Source organism: Chroicocephalus ridibundus, chromosome 5 (assembly GCF_963924245.1).
Source record: "Chroicocephalus ridibundus chromosome 5, bChrRid1.1, whole genome shotgun sequence".
Lineage (NCBI taxonomy): Eukaryota > Metazoa > Chordata > Aves > Charadriiformes > Laridae > Chroicocephalus > Chroicocephalus ridibundus.
In genome coordinates, this window is record NC_086288.1 from 70369482 (window position 1) to 70397185 (window position 27704).

Consider the following 27704-nt stretch of genomic DNA (forward strand, 5'->3'; position numbering starts at 1 on the left):
TCCCTGAGGCTGAGGGGAGCGTGAGGCGGCCGGTTCTCGGCGTGGAAAGGCAAGGTCGTCCCACCCGAGCCGTCCCGGTTTCCACCCCGCGGTGGGACGCGGGAGGCGCCGTGGTGGAGGCGGCAGGGGTCTGGTCCGGGCAAGTGCTCGGGAGGACGAACCGGCCTCCCCCTTCCGCCCCTCCCCCGCAAAGCCGCGGTCGTGGTGTGCAGTGGAAAAGGGTGCTTTTAAATTTGCTTTAAATTATGCTTTTAAGTGTCCCCTGGGCCAGGAGGCCACCCCTCCCGGCGTTAATCTCACCGACTGAGCCGCTCTGGAGGCAGACCAGAAAGAAAAGGTAATTAAGAGCTTGACTCCAGAAACAAAAGGCTTTGTTTTAATAGTTCATGGCAGTGATTGAGGGAAAGGGTGTAAGCTTTTAGGTGCTTTACAGATTTATGGCATGGAAGCGGACTTAGGCCCATGTGAGTCCCAGGGAAATCCCTGAAGCTTCAGGAAAGTACGGAGGGGTGCGCGGTGCACTCAGTTGGTTACGGGATGAGGCCACAATAATAAATACCGGGTTTAGAAGTGAAAAAATGTTCACAAAGATGGGAAAGAAAAATCAGAGTTCCTAAAAGGAAGTTATTGTTCTGTCAGAAGTACAGCTGCTGTTGAAAAAAAAATGTACTTTAAATATCAAAATTACTATTATTTTCATACTAAAATAATACTTGTAGGGTATTCGTATCTCACTGATGACCATAGTATTGAGAAAGCTCTTATTTAAAAATATATTTGTCTTCATATCATCACCAAGAGATAACAGAATTGTCATTATCCCTGGTTTTGTAAGTGATGATTGCAGCAGAGAGGCACTAATGGTTTCACCAAGATCAGAGTGGGATTTAATTCTCTTAACTCCTTTGCACGCTCTAAAAGCTGTTCTGAAGCTGTCATTTTAGACTGAATCTTTACAGTTAGCCTGTGGTCAGTTACTATTTACAGGAGCAAAAGCTAGGACTGACAGACAAGGATCACTTTCTTTTGTTAATTGCCACTTCGGTGGACTTCAAAGGCAATAGCCACAGATGATATATACTAATGAAAACTAGACCAAAATGAGGACTGACAGAGTGCCCTACGTAAGTACTCAAAGACACTCTAATATGACATTCCTGTCCCTCTTCCCTGTGCCAACGTGAGTACTTTCACAGCTGTAAACTGCATCGGGAAATGCAATAATGTTATTGTCTTTGGGTTAGTAAAAGGTCTTGCAGATCAGTGAGTTCAACCAGGTTCAGTAAGTACCGGATCGATTACGAAAGAGGGGACAAAGCCAGGGGCAGGAAGTAGGAGAAGCACGAGCAGCTCCTTTCAGTGTTAGCTTTTAAATCAGTTCAGCTACTCAGGGCACTGGTACTTTAGCATCTTAAATAGCTTTGAGTTTACTAGGGTCAGAATTTGAGCCGTCTTCACCCCCTGCATTTCTTTCTAGGCTTCTATATCTTTTGGTCTTCATTTTTAATAATAAAACTTTTAAAGATGCATTTTTGTAGTTGAGCCTTGAATTGCTGTAGGACGCTTCTCTCTTTCAGGCCTGATGTATCTTCTCAAGAGGCATGTTTTGTAGTGTTGCAGAAGCTCTGTAGTAGTTAAAGTGGATTCACAGGTTATTCCTGTCAAAATCTCCCCAAACAGTAGACAGGTTTTATTGGTCCATGATGAATATCTGATTGTATTCCCAAGGTTATAGAGGAGTCATTTTTGTCAAAAATTCACTACGGTGTTGGAAAATTACATTCACTGCTGTCTTGAATTCTGTTGAACAGGGTTGTGGCCAATGATGACCTGTATCACACCTAATTGTGGTGTCCCTAATGACTTTTAAAAGTCCTGTCTTGTCCATATAAAGCCAGAACCCATCAATATATACTGATATGCTGTTGAAAATGGGTATAAATACTGGCCTGATTTCAGCTGTCCTATTAATGAAATGAAAATACATTTATGTGTTCTGATTATAGGGACGATGCATAATTCCGGTGTTGGACAGGAACAGCTGATAGTTGAAATAATTGTCATGAAATATTAAGTGAAGTCTGCAAGATCTCAGCCTAATTTTAGACCAGAATATAATAAACAGTACTGGAAGAGAAGTAAAACAATGACTGTGGAGATGAGTAAAAAAGGCAAGGGCAGAAGCAGCAATACTAAAATTAATAGAAGTGCCACAAAGGTTTTCATGAGGCTGAAATGAAAACTAGACACCTGCGTGGTCTGTGTCTGACCCTCAGAACTGCCTCTCCCAAGGGATCTCCCACAGAAGATCTTAAAATCCCAAGGGAAAAATGCGATGCACAGCTTATATTCTAAAACAGCAATAGAGTGCACGTGAGGAAGATGCTTTACTGGTAGAAAATGGGAGCTGTGCTTGTGCACAGCAATTGTTGCTGAACCTACAGCACAAATACACTGGATCAGCACAACAGCATTGACAATTAAGGTGCTGTCAGCTGTAGCGTTGCCATCCCTTTGAAATACGCAGGTATCTCCAGTCTGTTGTAGCTGTTGTTTCAGCTTCTAAAAAATCAGAGGTCTGTATGTAAATTGTTCATATTTAAGTTACGCTTTTGGTAGGTACAATTGCAGTATGCCTAAGGTAGCTTTAATCTGCTTGGCTAAAAGTGAGTGAAGCTGCACTGCTACAGGCCTTGACATGAGCCATCTAAGTCTGCACAGTACTTGAAGACCTTCATGGAAATCTGTACTTTTCTAGCTTAACTGCTCTTAGTTATTTAGTTATTAAGTAGCTCAGGTTATGCCCGCATGTAACATACACATTTCTGGCTTCCAGCGTTGGCAGAGAAGTCTATTTAAAACCAGAAGGTCTTTAAGATAAAATCAAATCTAGTCTGTTCATTTAAAGTAAGCTGTGGAGGATTTTTCGTATTTGGAGTTGTGCTCTTTTTGTAATCATATGTATTACCTCCTTTCCCAGATCCTTTGAAGAACCCTAGAGCATTAAACCTGAAAACCTGTCTGGATGCCTTGGGAGTTTCTGGAACTCTTGCAAGAGCTGATAATGTGAGTGTCTTAGAAAACAAGAAGCCTAGGACTATCCAGAGAACTAATGTAGGGTTTTGGGAACTCAAGTACAGTTTCTTGCTGTAACAGGTACTTTCAGTTTAAATTTTAATGAGTAATTTAGACCTTGTCTACAGAACAGTTTTGGCCCTTTAAAGAAATCAGCACAGTTAAAAACCAGCAATACTGCCAATATGGATACATTTCCTTTAAAACTGTTTAGTGTAACTTAGGGAGTGTACACTGAATACAAAAAAAATCATGTCATTTTGCATCATATGAACACCAGTATAAATATTTTTACATGGCTGTGAAATTCTCACTGTGAAATTAACGTGAATTTCATACATATCAAAGCATCTGCAGTGACTTAATGCTGCATGACCATAAGCTAGAGATATACTTGTGAGAAAAGATGGTCATAAAAGAGTAAGACTTAACCTTGAAGGTTTTGTTTTACTGTTTTGAGACCAACATGGCACATGAGAATAGGGCATAAAGCAGAACTTTTCTGATGAATGGAGAAGAGGATGGAGGATGGAAAATGTTTGCGCAAGTCATAGCTCTCCAGCAGTCTTATTTTGAAACTGGTTACCTGTAACAGAAATACATGATTTGTCTGAGTTTTAAACCTGAAATTTGGTATTGTGTGCTTCAGTTGTGTCTGTAGGTGCAAGATCTAATTGGCATCCTAAATAACTTTACCCAGGGTGGAGATTTTCTGCTTTTATGTACTGCTCCCACGCTGTAGCACATTAATCAGCACTACTGCATGTATGGTTTACTATTAAATTACCTTGCGATTGACCTTGTGTCAGGGCCTTGGCACTTCCTGTGTTTTAATTCATCCAGCTGATTGTTTTTTAGTTGTGAAGAGCTGCCAGTAGCTGGCTTAATGTACTCACAACCAAGAAACATTCCAAGATAAGGCATTTCAAAGCTTCCAGGTTTTCAGTGTTGCCTGTGCTAAATCAGACTTTGTAGGTAGAAGTGCATGGCAAAATATTGCCATAGCATTTAACTTTTCATAGTAACATCCGCCTTCCACTCTTAATCCAAATATTCTTAGCATCCCCTTTACGAATATACCTCAGAATATATGTGGTTGCAAATAACCACATATTTTTCTTAGAATTTAAGTTTTGATTCCTGCAGATTTTTGGCTGTTTGTTCCATAAATTGTCAGCACAAGTCTCTTAATCAGATCTATTTAGCCTATTTATGTGTCTCTGCAGATTTCAGATTGGCTTGCAAAGACACATTACAAACTTGTGAAATTGCATGTTACAGAGAAAGTAGCAGACCTTAGGAGAAAGGAAGTATTTGTACTTCAGAATGTAAATTAATCTTTAGGCTATGGCTCCCTTAAGCTTTTCTGTTGTCTAATAGCTTCTGAGTTTTCAAATATGATTAGGAGGTGTTTTTAACTTTTAGCTTGTATAGTTTTGGTAGCGTACTGCAGTCGTAATGTAGCAACACAAGTGCTAGTGAGCCTGTGAAAGTAACACTTACTAAGAGGATTAAATGGGACTTTGTGTGGATCAGGGATGATCCACTCTTCACTCTTCAGTAGCTTTGTGTAGTGTGACCTCCATCTGGGTTAGCATTTTTTATCTTCCCTGGTCACCCCAGAACCTCAGATCTGCAGAACATCTTGAACTATTCAGGTAGGAAGCTAAGAAAAGTGGTGTTGCTGAAGAGTGCCATTGTCTGAATTGCTTCTTTTTTAGGTGCTGTAGATGTTTTTCAGGTAAAATAATGCAGTTTTACTGATCGCAGTTATGTTTGCCAAGAATCGATTGATTGCTTCCTCCTGGAAACAGGGCCAGATGACACAGGTGGCCTTCTGCACATTATGTCCAAAGACTGTGTCTGAGCAGGAATGGAATAGAAACATGCATGTGCCAAAGGTCTGAGGAGCATTCTTGTAAAATATGTCACTTACCAAGCGTATTTAACAAAGAATTTTCTAAAAGAAGAATGAGGACTAACTATTTGGAGATCACAGCAACAGAGAAGGATGTTGTCAGAAGGGAGGAAGTGGTCAAGAGAAGCCGGGGTAAATGGTAGGGCACTTCACATGACATGCGAGCAAATGACCACAACATAATAGTAAGGTGCAGTTCCAGAGCAGTATAAACATGGGCTAAATTATTTACACATCTGTTTTGCAGACAATCTCGGGAAAGAATCTGGTACGGGAGAGGTCAGTGATTGCCAAGTGACTTGCCAAAGCTACTGAATAATCTAACTGGAACTGAGGAATTTTTAGTCTCAGGTCCATCCCCCTGCAGGAAAGCTAGGGGAGAAGGCTTGAATGCAGATACGAAGGTGATACCTCATAGAATTGGAAGCAGAGAGAGTTTATGAAGAGGACAGAATTTTAGAAGAGGAAAGAATCAGAGCACATGAGGGAACTGAGGTGGAGAAAGGAAGTAGTATGTCCAGTGTCCGATAATTCCCTTCCACATTTCATCATGTTCATGTGACTTCAGTGAGCTTGCTACAAAAACTTGCCTTTTTGCATGTGAGACATATCTGGATTATCTCTATATCAGCTATTGCCATTTAGCAAGATCAAGTAGTGTTCACTTGAGTGTATAGCGTGAAAATGAGAACAGAGTCTAGCTTGTCTGATGCTGTCCTCAAGACTTAGGCTTCCTCTCTTCAAACACATGAATGTTATTCTTGGGTTTTTTAAACATAAACTTATTTTTTAAAAATAAACCTTTAAAATACTGCTTCAAAGTTACTCATCTTTTGGGGCTTTTGCCATTGTTTAAAGAAACATCTGCTGTGTTGTATTACTACTTTGAATTCACATTAGCTGGAGAACTCTAGAGTTTCCTGTGAAAAATGAAATGACAAGAGGGTCAAATACTGTTTTAACAGAAGGGATTTCTTAGAAAAATAGTAAAAACAGCTTTTATTTGATCTTTGCCAACTTCATACTTAACAATATCTAACATGAGGTTACTGAATCTCCTTTTGACCTCCTTCTAGCTAACCAAAGAAAAGATGCTCATTACTTTATAATCCAAATTTAGTGAGGAAGAAGAAAAATATTCTGAAGAGGAAAAAAAAACGCAAAAGTGATTTCTGAAGTTTGAAGCCTCATAACTCCTATTTTAAAATGGAAATGCAAATGACTTAAAAAAAAAAAAAATCATTTGCAAATAGTAGCTCAGTAAAATCCCAGGTGAGTCAGAGGGCGTTGTGGCAGAGTATGAGATCCAGATACTTTTCTCCCAAGGTGCTTGTCTGATTTGCCTTTTGGCCACAGGAGATTGCTTGTTGCCTCTCATACAGTGTTTCCAATGTGGTGTGTTTGCGGTGGTTTTGTGTTAGTTGTTTCTTGCGCGTACAGTCTTCTTCAGAGTTTTCTTAAAAGTTGTTACAACAAAATGCTGGGGGTACTGGCAGAAATACAGGGGCGCACACAACTGAATCTGAGGTTTCCTGTTCCTTTTTAAGCTCTGCTCCTCTGAAGGAGGATGAGGAAGGGTGGGGCAGAGGTTTTGGTGCTGTGTCAGGAGTCAAGGATGCGTATGCGGTGAGGGGTGACTGCTCTTTGGCAGCACTGAATCTGCAGTTTAAACCTTTGGCTCCAGATCCAGTGATGAGGAATTCTGTCTTAACATGCTGTCACGTTAAAATGTCCAGTACTCTTCCCCACCCCGTTTTGTTTTTCTTTTGTTAAACAGTGATCACCGGGCATCAAATGCTACAAAAGATAATAAATTATGAAAACCAAAGAGTTAGAATTTAGGAGGTTTTGAAATTTGTTAGGTCTTCTCTTTTGTTTTTTCTGATTCTCAACTCTCTCTTCCCATCTTTATTTGCATGTTACTGATAATGTAATTCTTAAGCTTTTTAAGTTGATTTAGCTCTATAGGTTGTTTTGCCTATATAATTTTCACTGAGTGAACAGGATTTGCCATTTAAAGTCTTTGCATTTTTGCATTTCCATTAGCCCTGGGAGTTTTCTTTGAGAGAGTTTCTTTACTTTTGCTGCTGCCTCTAGTCACAGAAGTCACCAGTATCAGATGTTTGTTTGGTCGTCTTACAAAAACAAACATGATTTTCTCTACAAATCTAACCTGCTTTCAATTACCTGGCTCATCTGGCATCTTGAAAAATTTTGTGGTGTTTACTTACTTAAGCTTTCTACAAGGATATTGCACATTGTAACAGTATGTAGAGGTATGTCAGATTACTGCACTTGGGCAAAGAATTATCATTTCAGGCAAAAGTACGGTTAATTGACACACCCTGTATGATTCATGCTAAAGGTGGAAGCTTGAAGGAGATGGATAAATTTAACAGGACAAAAGAAAAAATCATGCTAAAATGCTCCCTGATAATCTAGCACATTGTTAATTAAAGCAACCATTTCTTTAAAAAGGCCCCTCATTGCATAAGATCTGTTTGTGAAATTGCTGATTTGTCACAGCAGAGACAAGTAAGGAGGAGTGTTATTTCCTCAAAATGGCCAAGCCTTAAGGATGCCATTCAAAATCTATAATTTCAGAGCTTTTTTAAGAGCAGAACCGCAGAAATTTGTGATTGCAAAAGAAGAAAGTACCTCTCTTCAGCCAGTCAGCTTTTCAAAATTCTTTGATTTTCAATACTTTGTTTTTTGCTTCAGTCCTGACTCATGTAGATGGTGTTCATTTGGCTTTTAGGAGCTCAGATGTGTTGAAGAGCTCTGCATAGCCACGTATGGACTCCACCAGCCGCACGTTCTGCAGTCCCTAAACATTTTTTGAAGAACCTGGCTAACTTCCAAGCTTTAGACTTATTTTCAGATGAGTTTTCAGATTTCAGATTTTTTCAGATTTCAGGCAAATGAGTTGAAGCATCTCTTTCACATGTGTGTGGATCAGTATTCATATGTCTGATTATATGGTAGCCATACCTTAGAAGTAGTTCATTGTTGTGAAGTAGCTGCTTCTAGATGTCAGAGTTCACATCTCTGGAGGAAAGACTGACCCTGACAAACTCAATGCAGAGGGCAGTAGGATTAGAGGGAGCAATGATATGAGGATGCCCCATTCTGTCAGAGCATACCATATATTTTGAAAAATCTTCAAAACCACCTTCTTGTTTCTCTGAGAAGTCCCAGACAAAGCTGCCTTCCTGTGCAGCAGTTGCTTGTCTGTGGTAGTCTGGTGGTTACTGTGATCACAAGGTTTAGCACTGAGGAAAAAAGGAAACTCGCTTTTTCTCAGACTGGTCCCTTACATTGCCTGGGGACACCGCAGAAGGGCCTTGGGAGAACAGTAGTTCAGGTGGGAACTGCCAGGGATGGTGAGGGGAGATGCTATCTAGAGGTTTGTTTTTCTCTCCTTGTTCCTCTTTTTCCTGCATATGCAAATCCTGGTTTCTAAAGAGAAACATGAGGTTTATGTGTGTGGTAACAGTCTTCCAAGACTATAAAATTGTAACAGTCAATAACTATCCACATCTAATGATGACAGGACAAAAATGTGCCATCTTCATTTGATAAAAGGAAGAGACCAGTTAGACATTAGGGGAAAGCTTTCTAGCCAAAGGGTAGCAACACAGTGGACCAGGCTTTTTAGGAAGTTTGCAGAATCTTCTTTTTAAGAACAGAATGGGTTGATGTAGATATATTAACGCTACCTCGTTGCTAGAGGACCTGCTGAGGACTCTGTGTCCATGTTTCAAGACTTCTGCAATTGTAATAGAAGAAATGAAAAATCGAAGATATGATGAAGAGCAGATACGATGGTGTGAAGTCAGTAGTTTGGAAAATTACTTTTTACAGCAACATTTTGGAGGAATCTGAGCAGCACAGAGTGACATTTGTCAATGTCAGAGAAAGAGATCCCGCATGAATAGATGTCTGAGTTGATTTAAGCCAAAACCAGGATTAGTTTGATCCTGAAAGGTAGTCTGTAGTAGAGAGATTTCATTTAGAAAGACTCAGCAAGTTTTAGAGGCAGCTTTTGTGTGGGAATTCAGGTAGAGGATTTAGTAAAAAATTTTGCTTATAATATATGCAGATAGTAAGATACCAGATGGAAGGAAAGTAACATGCAGTGAGAAGTAGCTGTATTGATGATTTGGGGCTCACACAAGTTACAGTTCTAAGCAAATATAAGATGAGCCCTTCTATGGAAGAAGTGGTACAAGAAATGTAGCAAGTATTAATTGTAAAACCTCATTGTAAATTGTACGAGAACTCATTGTAAAAAACCAGAAGTTTTGAGCTTCTATTAAAACATGGTTTGTGTGTGTGTAAAAGTTCTTTTCTGAGAGCATCGGGGGGTTTGATAAAGTGAGTATCACCCATACCTATAAACTTTGGCTTTCTTTAGAAAACCAAATTCCTGGGTAGATTGCTAGAGCTTAGCTAAGGTGAATAGAGGAGAAGCATTCTCAAATCTCAAATCAAAAATTCTCAAACCTGTTTCTAGTCCAAGGGCAAGAGGTTTTTTGTTCATGATAGCTACTTTGTGCCTTTCATTGGCAATTCCTCACTTCGGGTCTAAGGCTGTATTCAGATACATATTGCTATGTTGTTGACTCTTGAGTTTAATAAAGGTTGTTAACCCCCGGCAAGGACTGCAGTGTCTGAGATAAGGATTCCTTTCAAAATGCTGTTCTCTGCAGAATTAGCAGCTTGTCTGCCTTTTCACCATACTACAGCACAAGAAACTGGTGGGCGGGCTGCTTACATGAGGTGCTATTACAAAAATATTGCGCATTTTAAACAGAGTAATCAAACTCTAGGATCCTGAAAGGGTGGATGAAATTCAGATAAATTCAACCTTTGAAGCAGAGGTTCCTGACGTCATATAACCTATTAACTGTCTATTTCTCTTTAATCAAAATACAGAGATCACTTTTTTCCTAGCCTTATTCAAAACAGTAACTGGGACGTTTTAGTTGAAAAGCCTTTACAGAATTATTATTGAACTTGCTTTATTTTAACATGTTTCTAGGTAGAGGTCGCTCCTTCGATTAGAAAGTGTTTCAGGCACAATGGCAGATCCCATCCGCTGGGCCAGATACCGTTGGCAGCGACTGATATCTACAGAGGGCGGAGAAGGTAGCAGCAGCAGCAATTCAAGTAACAAGTGCTATCAATCATCAAAAACTATTGGCAAACATAGGGTAGTGATACCCTGTTTGGGACATTTTAAGGAAGAGTATGAAAAAGTATCAAAACTGTACATGAACAACAAAATACGGACTACTAAGTATACATTATTGAATTTTTTACCACGGAATTTATTTGAACAATTTCACAGGTAATTAACTCCTTTTGATTGTGGTAGTGCTTCTGAAGTGTAATCCTTTTATTTAAATGTGTGTGTTACAATATAGACGGGTATTCAAAAATTATTATTCTTCCCGACCTGCTAGTCATTTCTGAAAAGTTTGTGTTATTTGGCCAAAGTCTCTTGAGTATCGTCAGTGTTGGGCTAATCCTTTATCCATAGGTTATGTAATTTCCACTCATTCTGTTCTTCAGATTATTGAAATATTCCATACTCTTGGGGCACTGCCACACAGTATGATTTTCAGCTCATTTCCTGCAAATGTGTTTTTCCCCTTCCTCATGCCTTTCTCTGTTGCCAATTTTTTTCATCCTCCTCCTGCTTTGGAGGACTGCTGGTTTGTAAAGTTATGCAGGGAGGTTGTAGGATGGCTCCCTTTTTAACATGTGTCATCTCCCCCAGGAAATGATAAAATTAAGTTTAAAGGACCTGGAAATTTGTCAGAGTGCCAATTTACCAAAGCCTCACTAAAAGACAGGTCCAAGCCTGGAGAACAGGTTTAAAAATGCAAGAAAATTCTTGGTTTCTGCATCTTCTGATCATGCATGTGGATATTTAGTTCTTAAATTGCAGTTGGGGTGAAGAAAAGATAAATTACTGCTAACTTAAGCGTCTATATAGCATGGAGTGGGGGAATAAGGATGACTGACTGCTAGCACGGCTAACTCCTGTATTTTGTCTTTGTTTCAGAGTTGCCAATTTGTATTTCCTATTCCTAGTTGTCCTAAATTGGATTCCTCTGGTGGAAGCCTTCCAAAAAGAAATTACAATGCTACCTCTAGTAGCGGTTCTGACAATTATTGCAGTGAAAGATGGTCTGGAAGATTACTCAAAGTACAAAATGGATAAACAGATAAACAACTTACTAACCAAAGTATATAGCAGGTAAGAGACAACAGTTTATTGTTTATTGTTATTATTTGATTATCAGTATATGTGAAAAAGTTGTTGATAAATCCTTTGGTTTACCTTCTGGATACTCACAGAGTCATAAAATGATTAAAGTTGGCAGGGGTCTCTGGAGGTCATCTAGTCCAACCCTCTGCTCAACACAGGTCTAATTAGATCAGGTTGCTCGGGGACTAGTCTAATTGAGTCTTGATCACCAGTTTTGCTAAATGGATATCAAATTAGTGTAAAATTTTCTGAAAAAAACTGCTCATTGGTTGAGGCAAGAGTGTTCATGCATGAGTGTGTACTGTATTAAGCAAGGTCGTTTAACTAGTTAAGCATTGTTGTACATAGTGTTTGTTTTGAAAGGTGTATTTTTAATTCCTCTAAAATTGCTGTAAGCATAATGAAAATTCAAAGGTTGCTAATTTATCACTGTATTGGTAAAGCTCGTTAACAGTACCTGTATTTACTCATAATGTAATAACACTTCCCCAAACAGAATTGAGACCATTTCCTATTTGAGTGCATCACGTAGTTAGGTACCAATTTAGCATCTCTTCCACAGTGCAGGACTGCAGTATCACAGTCTGTAGGTGCAGGTCAGGAGTGGATCATGCTAGTGGTGAGAGGCGTGCTGGCAGGCATTTATTATGCATGGATAATAAAAAGACAGGAATGTAAACTGATCACATTCTAAATTAACTGGCAGAAAACGTCTTTTAGTGCACGTCAGTACTGCCCACGTCATTGTTTCTCTTATACCTGTCATAAAAGGATATTTTGAGACTCATTCAAAGCCTGTAAAATTCAAGAAAAAGGGTCCGCTATACTTCCTTTATCTTTTCTTGCATGTTATGTGGTCACGCAGGGAACCAAGTATTTTGAAAAACGTCACTTTTCAGGTGTTGTAGTAGCCATCACAAATAGCACCTGTAGGAGAGGACTGATTGGCAATTTGGCACTTTGACAAATTCAGTAAGCTCTGAGCAGTAACATACAGTAGTTGCTGTAGTGCCAAACCACATTGAAAGCTCCCTCTTTTCATTAAAGACACACCTTTTCCTAGTGAAGGCAATGCACTGAAAATAAACTTTTCTAAAATCTTAAGGAGGTAGCTGGTTATGCCAATTGATAAACTCCGTACTGTAGACATGACCTTAATCAGCCCTTGCAGCAGGTTCGCAATCTGATGCTACATCACCATTAAATATATTGTGATGTTACTCAGCAGATGGAGTCTCCAGCTTTCAGGCATTTGCCATACTCTATTGGTATTTTAAGAGCTGGCTCATAACCATAGAAAAAGTCTGGACTATCATTTTATATCATCGCAGTAAAACCAAACAACTTTTTCTTCTGCAAACATGAATATATGTAGCAGCTTTCCCAGAAACATTCTATTCAACCTATAAAGATTTGAGCTTGAAACAAGAAATTGGGCAATTGAGGAAGATAAACGTTTTCTTTCTTTTTCATGTCTGCAAAGAAGGCTTAAGGGAGAAGCTGGGTTATCTCTGGTATAAATTGTCACATATCCTGAAAGAATTCATTGACAGAAAGCTGAAGCACTGAATATCCACGTTACTGAAAACTCTCTGTTACTTGCAATCTCATACCAATTGGCAATGAAGCAGCATTGTTTTCTGATCTTCTTTTCTGGTTTTATTCCTTCCCTGTCACCAAAAATATGTAATAATCAGTGGCCACATTAGTCATCTGTAAAAATTCCTTCTTGTGCCTACAAGTATTTAGGTTTTGTAATATTTTTTTTCTTCTTAGTTTCTTTATTATGAATTATTTCACATAGTATAATCTGGTTTTAAAAAATAAGGTTGGAGGCATGGTTCAGGAGAATTAAATCTTATTGGTACAAAAATGATTGTCCACTGTGTGTGAGCTGATTTATCTTAAAGTTCTGTTCATCTCACATTAGGATTCAGAATTTTTTAACTTGTTCAACAAGAATCCCTTAGAAATTGTAATGACAGTGCGCACATTTAATCAGGAATAGTCATATCAATTGTAAACTAGCTAATGTTGAATACAATTCCCAGTTATTTTCTTGCCGTGCATTTGTTCACCTGGAGAAGTTGTATACATTATACATGTCGTCTGTATAATTTTACTTCCGCATTAGATACTGATATCTACACAGCTACTGAGACAAGTGCCCAATAAAATGACTCTTGGTATCTCAACATAACTAAGCAGTAGTTATGCTTGGAAGGTGGTAGGCAACTTGTTTGTATCTGAAGATAAATTGCATGAAGCGTTTTCAGGAAGGTCAGTGATCCTTGGTTCTTGAACTCTTGTGAGGCTTGCCTTTATACAAAGTTAAGTATTTGTAATAGAAACTAGTTTCACTGTGCTCTGTTGTGCATGACAAAATGTGCCAGTCTCAGTGCCTTGCTAAATCTAGATCACACGCACCCGCCCTTATTTGCTTTTGCTTATGGCAAATCTCTGACATCCATAGTTTCAGAGTTTTCAACCTGCTACTCTTTGGAGTTCAGGAATTTATCCATTTGATAGATCAGAATTATTGTATTTGCCTTAAATACACAGAGCCTGAAGCTGATATTTCCAGGAAAGCTTATTTCTATCTTGAAAAGGTGATAAAATAAGATAATGTTGCTTAAAATGTGGGCTTTTTTCTCTTTTATCTTTCCCTTGTGGAGTGATAAAACATATCAACAAACAATAAAATGCGCTAATGTGCACTTGAATTTAGTTTGTAGTTGTTGCTATGATGTTAAATACTTAGTTGTCAATTCCTTTGACTAAGTTATCGTTTTATAGTAGTAGGAGCTTACATAAATAGCCATGAATCCCGAAGTATAACGCACTTCTGTTTGAGCATCTGCTAAAATCATGTAGTTCGTGTCATTTCAGTAGGTGAAGATTTCAGTGGTGAGGTGATTATGATGGGAAAATCCATTTATTCCCCCACTGACCTGCTACTAAAGACAGTTAAACTTTTTGCCTGACTTTGTGCTGAGCTGTATAAGAATATGTCCATGATCCATCTGCTGCATCAGCAGCAGGAGGGATAACTTTGCTGGCTGATATTCTTTTCTTCTCTCTTGAATATATTTCTATTTCATTCCAAGCCTTGCATGTAGATGTGTTATAATGAATATTCTTTACAAATGCATGTTTATGCAAATCACTCTATATATTTGAAATCCAGATATAATTTCATATACAGTTTTTCTTTATGGAATTGCCATCTGGAAAGAATAATCCTTTCCGCAAGATTCTTCCTTACCTTTAGCTTTCCTTTCCTCTCTCAGACTCCAGCCTGGCAAAAGGAAAGTGGGACTTGCCCAGGTGCATCAAGTAAAAAGAAGCATCATATACTTTCAGTCTCACGTTTATTGAATAGGTAGCAATTTAAAAGATAAATAATTGCCATCTCCTGAGGACTAATCACAACACTGGAAACACAGAGAAATAGGGTTTTGTCATTTTCAGTGAAATACACGGTAGTTAGAAATAATACAGAGATGCAAGAGTACCAGCATTTTTCTCTTGTTTTTTTAACCTCTAGTAAATAATTACTTCAAGGATAAATCAAAGGGTTGCTTTGTCACAAAATCTTTAATTTCCGAATATTTTTGTGGTTTTGCAAGTTCCAGTTCACTTTGAAAAATTCCCGTAGGAGTCAGTGGCAGAAATTGACAGCTTTTCACCTGGTATTTTTGTCTTACTACATTAGTAATGCCATTGCTTTCTTTGTTTATGAGCTTATTTTGTCTTGCTTACCTTTCCATTTCCATCCTTTCTCTAACTCTTCTAGATACAAGCCGTGGAAATAATTTGCTCCCACTGCCCTCCTGGGTTCTCAAGTCCTTTCCATCCTGTTTGGAGGGTGAGGTGAAAGGGTGCTGTTGTGGAGCGACCAGGGCATTCTGCTCCAGTTGGTGTTGTACCCTAATTGGACTCACTTGGCCTTCATAGCCGGGTAAATTGGCCTACACAAAAAGTTACGCTGATGTAGTTTTCAGTACCTGAGAGGCAGTTCTAAACAAAAGAAAAAAAGATTGCTAGTTTTCAGCCCGCTCAATTTCCTAAATAGATTGACTTTGTCAGCAGCTTTGCAGCTATCAAAGCTTAAGTCATACCTTCAGTAACTGAGAGTCACATCCTGTTTCAGCAAATCTTCCTTCCCTTTTCCTATTTACCTCTATTACAGGTTGGTTTTTGTTAATTTATGTTAGAAATTTTTCCTTCAACTCTTTTCTTTCTTCTTTATTTTCAAGGAAATGTATGAAAAGTTAATTACTGCAGTGCTGTTTGAATCCATCCATCTTGTGATAGATGTGGCTGTAGGTTTGATATAGGTTTTACATGCTTTCCTTTGTGCTGGATTTCCACCTGCATAGAAAACTAGTGATGAGCATCTTAAGAAGAAAATAGTTGTGGCTTATATTGGTTTAATTTTATGTCAGCTTTTGTTGCTTCCTGGTTTTGCTTTGTTTGCACGTTGAAGGCAGTATAACCACCTCCACACTATCTTCACTGGAGAAATTGTCATAATTGTCATCAGTATGCTGATTTATTGTGTGGGCTTTGTATCTTCTGTTTGTAGACAAGCATTTTCAAAAAGGATACTGTCAGATACTGCAGGTCCGAAAGGTATGGGTGTAAAGCTTAATACACGGAATATTTTTCTGATTATTTTTTTTTTTTGGTCATTAGATGTTTTTTTTTTTCTTTTTCACTATTTGTCAGAAGCATTTTATGTTGCTAGCACTTTGATCAAAGCTAGTAGATAAGTGCCAGTCTACACACAATGGCCCTGTTGCAAAGCTTGTGAGCCTGTGTTTGCACTGTAGAAGCTACATGCATTTCCCAACTCCCTGGTGCAAGTGACCTTCTTGGCCAGCTTAGAATGAGATAGAATCATAGAATTTTCTAGGTTGGAAGGGGCCTTGAAGATCATTGAGTCCAACCATCTACCTGTCACTCATGAAGGGAAGGAAGCACAACGTGGAAGGTGACCCTAGCTAGCATAGCCCAGACTATACCCCAAAACGGAGGCTGCGGAGAGTACGTGCTCCTCTCTTTGAATGTAGCTTTAGCATTAGTCTGTGCAAGGCAGAAAAGTCAGACAGTCACCGGGGGCAGTAATAGTACAAAAAAGCACTGCATCCAGACCTGTGCAGTGATGGTAACAGCGACTGAAAGTGTCTTTTCATCGTCCATATTGCACTAGTGTACAACTGCCTGCCTCCAGCTAGCTCATCAACCGCTCCTTGTTACTTTGCATCCTGTTCACCACTCGGTACCTGGTTGTGTTTGCAGTAAGCTGCTGTGATTGCATAAAAGGAAGATTCTTCATCTCAGCTGAGGACAGAACAGCAGCTATAAATGGAAAGTTGAAAACAGTTCAAACTTACGCACATCATGCCTGGATATTTCATATTAATAAAGAATTTCAACTCCATAGTGACGGGCCTGAGCTTTTATTGACTTCCCTGAGTATTATAGAGTCTTGGTACCTTATGTTCAAAATTAATGGAAAAGTTATTTTAAAAGCCTGTAAATACAAGTATCTATATTCAGAGCATCAGTGAAGTGGTTGCTGAATATTCTTAGCTTACTGGTAGATGTTCGTCATGTTGGGAGATGTACGTTTCTGAAAGGCCCTGTCAGAAGGAAAAAATATTTGTTCTTCCTGGTTGCATAATTGCAAGAAAAAGTGGTGACCCAAAGAGAAATCCTGAAAAAAAAATGTTTGCTTTCCTGGAATAATGAAAATACAGGAAGCAAGCGGGCTGAATTTTAAATAGAGTTAAAATAATTCTGGGAGGGTGCCTGGAATGTAATTCCCAGAAAAACAAGGCTTGGACCCCAGAGCTGATTCTTTGTAATTATATTTACCTTGAGCTAATAGACCAGCTCATTAGAGTTTGTTTAATGACTTAGAAGAATAAATTCACGGTTAGACTAGTTTTCTAGTTACAGTGTGTTTCTCTGAGCTTTCAGTTTATGCGTTTGTAAAAAATTACTGGTTTTATCTGTATTTCAGGAAGGAGAAGAAATACGTAGATGAATGCTGGAAAAATATCAATGTTGGGGACTTCATCCGGCTTTCACGTAATGAAATCATTCCTGCTGACATGGTGCTGTTATATTCTAGTGACCTGGATGGGATCTGTTACATTGAAACGGCAGGCCTTGATGGAGAAACCAATCTAAAGCAGAGGCAGGTGGTGAGAGGATACTCAGAGCAGGTGATAATTGTGCATTTCTAGTGGTGTAAGAAAGTTGACATGACAGATGGTCAACTAAAAAAAACCCAAACAACCCAGCCCTCTAGAGTGCCTAATTCTTGATAGCTCAGCAGTCCCCATCTGAAAACAAAATAACTAGGCAACATAGTTCTGATTTGTTGCTTGAGTTATTTTGGAGCAAATCTGTATGTGTTCACTTACTCCGGAGAAAGAGAGATCTATTTCAAGTAATGCAAGCCAGTAAAAATAACTATGGAGATAAATGTCAAGAAGTCATGTATGGTGTATATCATATCATGGGAGAGAAACTGGAATTTTTTAGAAGGGAATTCTGTGCTGTATAAAGACTAGAGAGAGGAGTAGATACTATCTTCTCTCTTTGATTTTTTTTCATATTGCAAATGTATTTTTACCTCCATACAATACTTAGTATTATATCTACCCGACAAAATGCTGGAGGCTGGCACAAAGAAGATGATATCGAAAGAACAAAGAATCCTGGTATTTCTGCAATCTGTACTGAGTTCTGCTGCTGAAACACCCTGCTGAAAACAACAGCAGGGAGACTTGGTGCTGTCCACGAGAGGCCATTTAGTCCTTTGGAGATAAAATTACCTGAACTGCTTCTGAATTGTCAGCAGTGGTGAGAAAGTGAGGAGTACCACCTTGTTGTTCATTAAGACTCCCCTATTACTTAGCAAGTATTGTAATACCAAAGGCATGATGTGATATCCATGAACAAAGCCGTTTCTTATCCCCTTTATAGTGAGTGACATGGTTTTGTTTGTGTTTTTTCTTTCTTGATTTAATCTTAAAACAATAAGGGAGAAAGGGCTGTTTGATATTTCTGTATATACATATCATTATGAAAGGCAAAATTCAAATGGTTCTGTAAGTTTACATCATACTGAGGTGGCCTTGATCTCATACCAGCTCCTGCTACCAAGGTCTGATTTCAGTCTCATTCAAGAAAGAGACTGTATTCTCTGTTTCCAGGAAACATGCACCAAAATGAACAATTCCTTCAGCATTCAGGGCTGTTTATTTTTGTTCTCAAATTAAAAAAAAAAATAATATATAGTCATTGTAGAGTCTTCTTGTCAGGACCGCATGGTTTCTTAATGTAGAGCCATGGTCAGCTTCACAGACCTCTAGTGCCTCACCAGCCAAGTTTCAGCCAGAGGCTTTGTCCTTATAAACTCAGGCTGAATAAGACTGGCAGTGCTGTGTAAGAAGCTGGCTGCCTGACCCCTCCATTTCTTAAGGTCAGAAGAATAGGAATAAACTCCATCAAATTAAAGAACCTCTGAAAACAAGGACTAAAAAGACTTAACCTATTTGCAAGAGTGTTATGTCCAACTTCCTCGTGACTGAGCAAGTAGAAACGCAATGAAAAAGGTTGTGAGTGGGCCACCTGTTCTTGCACATGGTATTCCTTTAAGAGAAGGCGAGGCAAAATTAAAGGATGGAGTAGGAGCTGAAACTCTCACAGTCAAATTTATTTTTTGGCAACTTAGAATAGCATGTTTATTATATTTTTTTAAAATGCTTGAATGACAACAGGAAAGAAATTGGGAAAGTAACTCGAGGCTTCTTAGGTAACAGCAGGTAACAAGGCACAGAACACAGTGTCTCCAACCAGCTTGGCATTCACAGAGAAATACACAAAAAGCTGAGGACTGGCTCCCTGAGGATAATGAGCTATTTAGTGAACAAACTGACATTGCTTTGCTGCTTTCCAGATACTCAAATGTTGCTTCCCATTAAGAAGGGATTAATCTCCTTTTCCTTCCACGCCTCATGTGGCTAGCTGAACCAAGCACTGGGGTGGAGAAGCTAATATGCCTTGAGCACTAAGTCACTCTGAGCAATGAATGTTTGCTATTACGTTATAAGAGAGGCCACAGGACCGCACTGGTCACTTCCTTCTAAGCCTAGGTTTCCCCCATTATTGGACACTTTTGAGATTCAGCTGGACAGGGTGCTGGGCCATCTTGTCTAGACCATGCTTTTGCCAAGAAAGGTTGGACCAGATGATCCTTGAGGTCCCTTCCAACCTGGGATTCTATGATTTTATGATACGTGGTCAATGACTGAATCCAGTCCTAGCTGCAGCGTCCTCAAACCTAGTGGAGAGGAAAGTGCTGTCCTTATCTTCCAGGCAGCCTAAGAAGCCAAGCTGGTGAAAGGAGTTGCAGCTCTCCTCTTCCACCTTGGCCACGCACCCTCTCCATTCCATGCCATGCTATCAAACCACATAGTTTGTCAGGAACACAGCATGGCCAAAGCAGCAGGCATGGCCTTGGGAAGCTGCCTCTCTCCTCATTCCAGTGAGAGACTGTAATGTAGACCCTGCCACTCCCAGCTACCTTATTCGGTTCCCATCTTTATTGTCCCCCTTCTTTAGGGACCTTTACACAAAATCCAAGTAATTTTAATTGTGCTGTAGAAAATCTTTTGTGGTGGGAAACATAGGAAAGCATCTCAAGAAATAAGGTGCAAAATCTTCTACTCTTAATACTTGCTTTGTCAAAGTTAAGATTATAATGAATGCGTATAGACCATAAACTTACAGTCCAGGAAGATCTGAGTTCCCACATCAAGATGCCTGCTTTTGGACATAGTTTTTGTCACCTCTGTTTTATACTGGCAGAGTGTAGACATAATTTCTGTGCCCGGTATAGGTTACACCCAGTGTTTCTGTGGTTGGTATTTCAAGGTATATTGCAAGAAGCTCCTACTAACACCTTCGCTGCTATTACAAATTGTTTGACCAGTTAAATGGTTTAGTTGTACATTAAAAATAATGCACCAGAAATACTTATCTGGAGACAGTTTCCAGGCTATAGAAGAAAAGAATTGACTGCTTTGGCTATTTTAATTTCTTCTGGGGTTCGTTCTTATTTTCTTTGTGCAATGATTACACAAAAGAGAACACAATGTGAAAGGATTGAGAAGCGTGAATCAATTATACTGTCTTACGTTTTGCAGAAATGTTGTTATTTCCTGTACAAATAAACATCAGAAAGGTCAGTGGAGAGAGAGGGTTCTTTCATGACTAATTAAATTTACAAAGAGACTGAAGGTATCTGTCTATCTAAGGCTATGTTCATATTCACTTCAGCTAATACACTGCAACAAATCAATACAGCAAAACATAGCAAAAAAAATTTTGTTAATCAAGCCAACAGAGTTACCTGTTAATAATATTATGTCATCTGAGTGTCAAATTCTACTTACAGGATTGTGTTTTAACCTCACGGTTGCTATTGTGGCAGTGTGAAGTCACCCAATTGTGGGAATGCGGCCTTCTCGGAGACCTCTAATTATGTAGAAGAGGTATTCAGTTACAGCTGTGAATGACAGATTTATCCTTGGAGTTTGAAACCTTAAATTGGTCATTCTTTTTTTTCTAAAGAGCAGAACAAATGACTTTCCAAAGACTTAGTGGAAAGTACCCATCTTGGAAATGGCTCTGTTTTACCAGAGGCTAGTGTCTGTTACACTAGAGGCATACTCATATGCCATTAATTGAAATTAAATCGCAAGTTCAATTGCAGGTAATTCCAAAGATAAGGCCTTCTGGGTTTTCTCTTCTTGTCAGGTTTCATTCTTTATTTAATAAAAGATATTTCTTTCGCTTGGCTTTTCTCTTCACTGAAGAGCTCACCTGCTCTCTATTTACAACGTGTACTTCTAGTCTTTCATAACAGCCCTTTCTTCCGTACTGGTAAGGCTCAAACATCATTAAAAAGTTCTACCTGCTTTCTTTGCGTTAGCACACATAGCATCCTGTTGATGGTATTGGAAACAACGGCTGTTGGGAAGAAATTCTGGTTGTAGAGGAGACAGTGCCTCTTCTTTTTTCCATATTATGAAAAAAAACTACAGGAAGTCTGCTTTTCAGATGTTTTTATTGCATTTTTTTTTCCTTCCTCGCTTTTCCACCCATTTTCTCCTCTCCATCTTCTCAAAATATCAGAAATTCAACTGATGCTTGCCAGGGTTTGATATTTACTAGGAAGTCCTTCTATGCTGTCTAAGTCTGGTTTACGCAGGGTAGAAGATCATCAACAACACCAGTAACTTACAGTTTCAAAGCTAATTTGTTAGATAGTAATACCTGAACTTATGAATTTATGATGTTTTTAAGTTCCGTCGCATTTTGTCTGAGTTTTCTGGGTTTGGTTTTTCTATGGCTTTAGGTCTCTGAAATTGATCCAGAAAAATTTTCCAGTAGAATAGAGTGTGAAGGTCCTAACGACGACCTCAGTCGCTTCCGAGGCTTTGTGTAAGTAGGCTTGGTGGCTCTTCAAACTATTGTTATTTGCTTTGGTGCTCTTACTAATTTTCAGAGAGCTTGTAATGTTTGCTTTAAAAAATAATGACAATATGTATAGAAGTCAGTTTGCACCACTACATTTCTGAGTGCAGCTCAACAGATAGAGCTCCAAAAGGGCTTTCAGAGCAGCAGATTGGGAATTGGGAAAGCCCGCTAGTGCTTCTTATTTTGTATTGAGTATTTTCAACATCTTAGTTCAGGCTGTTTTGCAGTAGTGTATTTCATATTTGAAATAGCTGTTTCAAATCTGCTCTTAATAACATGTGATATCTACAGTATTATTTGGCCTGGACCATGGCCTGACTGGACAAGCTGCGTTGCTCAGAATTGGAAATGGACTGGCTTCATCTCGTAATCTGATTTGGTTTGTGTAACCATCAGTCACTTGCTCAAACTGCTTTTGACAAACATGCCTGTCTGTGTCTTTTTTTCTTAGAGGTTTATGGTTTTCTATAGACAGGAGGAAAACAAAATGCTGTTTCATGGGGTGACTGATTTTCAGGCTTTGAGAATTATAGTGTTTATATTCTTCCCTGTCGGCACTGACACGCTAGAAATATGAAAAGAAATATACATAAACCTTAGTCTCTGAGGAAACACCTAGACAAACAGTGGGCCTACCTGCACTGAAAGTATGCCACAGGAGCAACGATGCTCATTGTATATTTAAAGTGTGATTTTATATTTTGTTCCAGTTTTTTCTGACGTTGGCAATCCAGGTAGAAGTCATAGGCGTTCAGACTTCCAGTGTTTGTCTTGAGCTGTTTTCAATAGTATTGCCTACCTCTCGCATGCCAGCTGGCAAATGCTAGGCTTGTAAACACAAGAAAATTTTAATACGGTGCCTATATGCCTGGATTTTCAAAGGTGATCTGCATGCACGTTGCTCCATTCTTTTGAAAAGTCCGATGGGAAATGTCAGAGTGGCAGTCAGTGACTAGCGGCTTCTTTGGGAAATCTGCTCCATAATGGTTCTGCAAAGCCTGACTGGTAACTGCTGGAGTCCTACAGCTGAAGCAATGTGCTTTTTTTTCAGTGAACATTCAAACAAGGATCGAGTGGGCCTCAGCAAGGAAAACTTACTGCTCCGAGGATGCACAGTAAGAAACACAGAAGCTGTTGTAGGCATAGTGGTGTATGCAGGTTAGTGAACCACCCTGGCTTTCACAGATTGCCTTGCAAACAAGACAGAGTTATGTGCCCTAAGAAACAGTATAGTGCAAAGGGAAATCAGGAGAGTGAAAGCTTGAATTCAGCAGAAGGCAGCTGTAGCTAGAAATGTTAAGAATGCATGTCTGGATTAAGCTTGTTTCTATTGTAGCAATGTAAAGAACTGATATGCCTGATTATCCATGGGAAGCCAGCTCTTCCGTGTGAACAGGTCCTTGTCCTCAACTGTTAGTTGTGATGGTAAACCCAGGTTTTGAATCGACATGGAGATACATTACTTGCTTAGGATTTTTTTCGGGTCCAAAACTGAAGCTAGTGCTGTTCTTCAGTGTTCTGTATCAAAGGGCAGGTTTTTAAACTAATCAATTTGATGTATCCAGCCCAATAGTTGTAATGCATATGCATGATTTTGTAGAAAATGTTAGAAACCATATAGAAAATATCAAGAATTAGATTGTTTCTATAGGAAGGAATGTTATTGACAGTCTAAAAGTTAATGTGTACATGACAGATTTTGTTTGAGCTTGTTCAGTTTTCTTTACGACAGAATTCATATATTGTAGGAGCAGTTACTTTGTTCATATTTATAATGTCTGTTCAAATATTAGTTAGCAGAAATGTCCTGTTTCCCAGAGCTTTAGAAATATAAATCATTTGTGGTTCTGATACCTGCTGTTGGAGAATTTCAGCCTGTGTTGTGGTTACAGGTCATGAAACCAAAGCCATGCTGAATAACAGCGGCCCTCATTACAAGCGCAGTAAATTGGAAAGAAAAGTGAACACGGATATTCTTTGGTGCGTTCTGCTTCTAATTTTGATGTGTTTAACTGGTGCAATAGGTAAGTGAGAATTATCAGACTCCTGCTATTTTCCTCTCTCAGCCTACAATGCTTAGTGTTTTATTTTGGGGCTGATTTGTTTTAACAGCGCGTCTCGGGAACTGCCTTTATCCATGTGTAATTCCCTAACAGCTGGCGATGCTGCCAGGTTTTAGTTCATGTTATCATGTTTAGTCTGGAGTGTGGTCAAGAAGTATGTTCCTGATGCGAGTTCTTAGGTCTGGAATCTGTTTCTCTGATTCGTTTCTCTTTTCTCTCACTAATTTTACTGCAAAACTCGTACTTTCTCTTAGGATTTTTCAGGTAACATGAGGTGCACGTACAGCATTTTGGGGAGTTGTGAGGACTTGCTATTTTAGGAATTGATTAAATAGTGAGCTTGAGTAAATCTAAACGGACTAACTTTTATGACAAATCAAAAAGATGTTTAAAACATGTTTAAAAAAACTTCTTCAGACTACACTTAATAATGATGACATGGTGTTCACAGTTTGACTAAAACCTGGACAAGCAAGGATAATAAAATTGCCAGAGGTTTCTCGGGGAGGGGGAAGAGGAAAGTGTTTATCAAGTGTAGTTAGTGTTTCTTTAGTTCTGAGATACGCAGTATAGATGTGCTCTTGGTAGAAATGCATGTAAGGTATTTATTCATGTGTGCGTTGATACTTACTTAATTTTAATGGAGTTCCTGTTGAGGAAAAATTCAAGAGATAAAATGGTAGTTTAAAAGCTTAGGAGGAACTGCAGAGTGTAACAGCGAACACCATGACCTTGAACTGTGATACAGTTTACATATAACTGACTCACTTTAATCATCTTCTTGTTTTCAAGGCCATGGAATTTGGTTAAGTAGATATTCGGAAATACCATTTTTCAACATCCCTGAGCCAGATGGGAAATTGATTCCTCCAGCATTAGCAGGGTTCAATATGTTCTGGACGATGATCATTTTATTACAGGTAACTTTGGTCTGTTTTGTACATGGATCATATTCTGATCTCATTTATATCCTTGAAGTAACTCTTCGGCTTCAGTAGAGCTACTTCATGTTTGCAGCTGGCCAAAGAGTTTGGTTTTATTTAATCCCCATGTTTTATTTTGGTAGGTCTTGATCCCAATTTCTCTCTATGTTTCAATTGAAATTGTCAAATTGGGACAAATTTATTTAATACAGAATGACATTGATTTTTACCATGAGAAAACAGACTCAACAATTCAGTGTCGAGCACTGAATATTGCTGAAGACCTTGGCCAGATTCAGTATATCTTCTCTGACAAGACTGGAACTCTCACTGAAAATAAGATGGTTTTTCGGAGATGCAGCATTGCAGGACAGGAGTATTGCCATGAGGAAAATGGTAAGGCACTAAACTTGTGTTCACAATGGGTCTTTTTTCTCTTCTCAGAGAAGCTGAAAGTTTTGACAGGGGTCTGGTGGCCTTCATGAGATTTGTGTGGCAATACACACTCGTGGAAGGTGTGAATTCAGATTGATTTAGAAAGAGCCGTGCATTTTTCCCCATTGTTTGGATCCCTTCATATATAGTGTATTAAGAGACTTGCAGACTGTGTGTAAGGTGCTGCCTTGCAGCTAGTTAAGTTCCAACATATTTGCTACCACAAACAAAATATTCTTTACTCACTGTGGAAGAAATCATGCATACTGTGTTTTGCTTCTCTCCTTGCAATATTCAGAACCCAGAACACTGGAAGATTGCCCATCTAGTCTCTCTTCTCTTTTTTTGTTTGTTTGTTTGGTTTTTTTTTTTTCCCAACTGTTGACTGCCATAGCAGTGTACCACCTTTATGTAGTATATCTTAAGGCTCCGATTCGACGTACTGTTGCCCCTGTCAAATGAAATACATGCTGAAGTCAGAGCTTTAACAGTAATGTTAAGGTACAAGTCAAGCAGATGTGCGTACAAGCCTGTGTTAAGGCTGCAAAGATAAGCACCTCCATCAAAAATAATGACTATTGTATTCTTGCTTTTTTCTTATACACCTGTTTATTGTTAGCCAGGAAGTCAACAAGCAGTGCTACTGGATAGTTGCTGCCTCATTGTCATCTTCTAGTGTACATTTCGTGAGAGCTTACTTGAAGCCTTCTGGGAGCCAGAAGCTAGAAGTCCAGACACAAGAGAAAATTCATCAGAGTGGCATGAGGTCTTTGATTCGATTAGCTATTTTATTAATTAGCTAAAACCACAGAATTTTTATTACTGTTACTGTATGTAAGGACTAGTGGCTGCAGACATTTGGTATTTTGCTGGTGGGCAATGCAAGTATTCCATGAGATCAAAGGTGAGGTGCTGAGAGGGGGACACACGAAGCCCAGCTGTGTATCAAACCTCCTTTTATTGTTTTGGTGGTTTTGCTGCCAGATAAAACTGCTCACAACTGCGAGCAAAAGGCACACCCTGCTGGCCACAGCAATGAATCAGTTCAGCCCTTCTTGTTGTCGTGTCACAGGAGCAGATGGTTACAAACCATTTTTACAGTAATTTCTGCACATATTTTGAAAATTTTGTGGTGTGGGTGTCCAGGTGCTTCTTTGGCTTTGCATAATTATACTGGGAAGGACGACAGCAGCAAAGTGAGAAAGAAATATTTTTAAGTTTCAAACTTGGGAAAGGAACAACTTAAATAAAAAATGGAATATATTTTTAGAGTATTTACTAAAGGAAGGAAAAATATTTCAGAAGAGATAAACTGGAGAGTTGTGTCAATGATGTAGCTGTGTCTGATCCGGGTCTTATTGTGGCAGGGAAAGTATGTCTACCACGTACTTTTGCTAGTAGTTCACTTAGAGTTATCTTCCAAAATTGTTAGTGTGTTAATTATGTGCATAATTATTTCCTGCTGTGCCCTGTCTCATACCTGGAGGGTAAGCATGTGCTTCTTCCTAACAAATCTAGAAATTATGTGAGCCCTAAAAATCAGTTTGAAAAATGTCGGAGGTCCTGTGTTTTAGTCCTGTTTTACATTTGGCCAGTTGCACAGGACTGCTAATCGCAAGGCTCCTGCTACATATAGTAAGAGCTGCAGTGCAAGACAGTACAGTCTTTTGCATGCAAGCCACTTTGTCTGTTCATGTATTTCTGTGTTTATACCTGTATTGCCCAGGGATGCACATGAGGGAAGCACACAACAGCAATGACTCTGATTCAGTAAAATCCTTCATATAGGCGCCCCCATGCAGTGTGCTCTCTAAAGCAACGTGTGCCTCTTGGACGGTGGCAGCAGAGCAGCGTGGTGTTAGAAGAGGTGCCACATATGTTACTTAAGACAGAAGTAACGACATCCGGTCTTGTCAAGAACCTGGAAGCATAGTGGAACGGGCAATGTGTTGTCCAAACCTACTCCTGCAAACATACTAAGTCTCTGTTGCTGCTTTCTGGTAAAATGTATCAATACCACGTGTGGAGAATTATATTTGGTAGTTGTGGAGAGCCATGGTTTGTTATGTTTGCACCTATCTTTTTTTTAAAAGAGCTATTTTATTGAATTCATGTTGGCATCAGAGAGGTGGCCTGCCAAGGAATGTATAAGCTCTGGTCTCCCTGCTTTCCTTGGACTCATCAGAATGGCAGGATGAGGGACAGGTGGCTTTCATTTATGTTCCAGAAAGAGAAGACAACAGGAAACGAGGAGAACTTAGCAGGCTAGCAAATCCAGCAGTGTGTTTCCTGAACATAGCTGAGTTCTTGTGCTTTGGCTAGGAGGAAAAGAAACTTCATCATTTTTGCATCCTTTTCTGGATTCACTCCAGCAGAGTGTTGCTCTTGAAGTGCAGTGTCCCAAACAGGAAGTCAGTGTGATGGTTTGTTATGGGTTTTATTTTTCA

General features: G+C 39.1%; 1 protein-coding gene across 6 annotated transcripts in view; it reads left to right on the forward strand.

Moving 5' to 3' along the window:
* Nucleotides 1–27704, forward strand: part of ATP10D (ATPase phospholipid transporting 10D (putative)) — a 54348-nt gene that overhangs the window by 340 nt on the left and 26304 nt on the right. Inside the window, exons 2-11 of one of the 6 annotated variants that reach the window (XM_063336954.1) lie at nucleotides 257–337; nucleotides 2981–3066; nucleotides 10038–10346; nucleotides 11067–11261; nucleotides 17305–17509; nucleotides 21715–21800; nucleotides 22888–22994; nucleotides 23729–23860; nucleotides 24692–24819; nucleotides 24966–25218. In XM_063336954.1, coding sequence (XP_063193024.1) covers nucleotides 10078–10346; nucleotides 11067–11261; nucleotides 17305–17509; nucleotides 21715–21800; nucleotides 22888–22994; nucleotides 23729–23860; nucleotides 24692–24819; nucleotides 24966–25218 — 1375 coding nt within the window. In that variant the 5' untranslated portion in view covers nucleotides 257–337; nucleotides 2981–3066; nucleotides 10038–10077. Of the gene's footprint in view, nucleotides 1–256; nucleotides 338–2980; nucleotides 3067–10037; nucleotides 10347–11066; nucleotides 11262–15069; nucleotides 15235–17304; nucleotides 17510–21714; nucleotides 21801–22887; nucleotides 22995–23728; nucleotides 23861–24691; nucleotides 24820–24965; nucleotides 25219–27704 lie in introns of those variants that run through there. The other 5 variants (XM_063336955.1, XM_063336956.1, XM_063336957.1 and 2 more) reach the window with 5 other exon arrangements.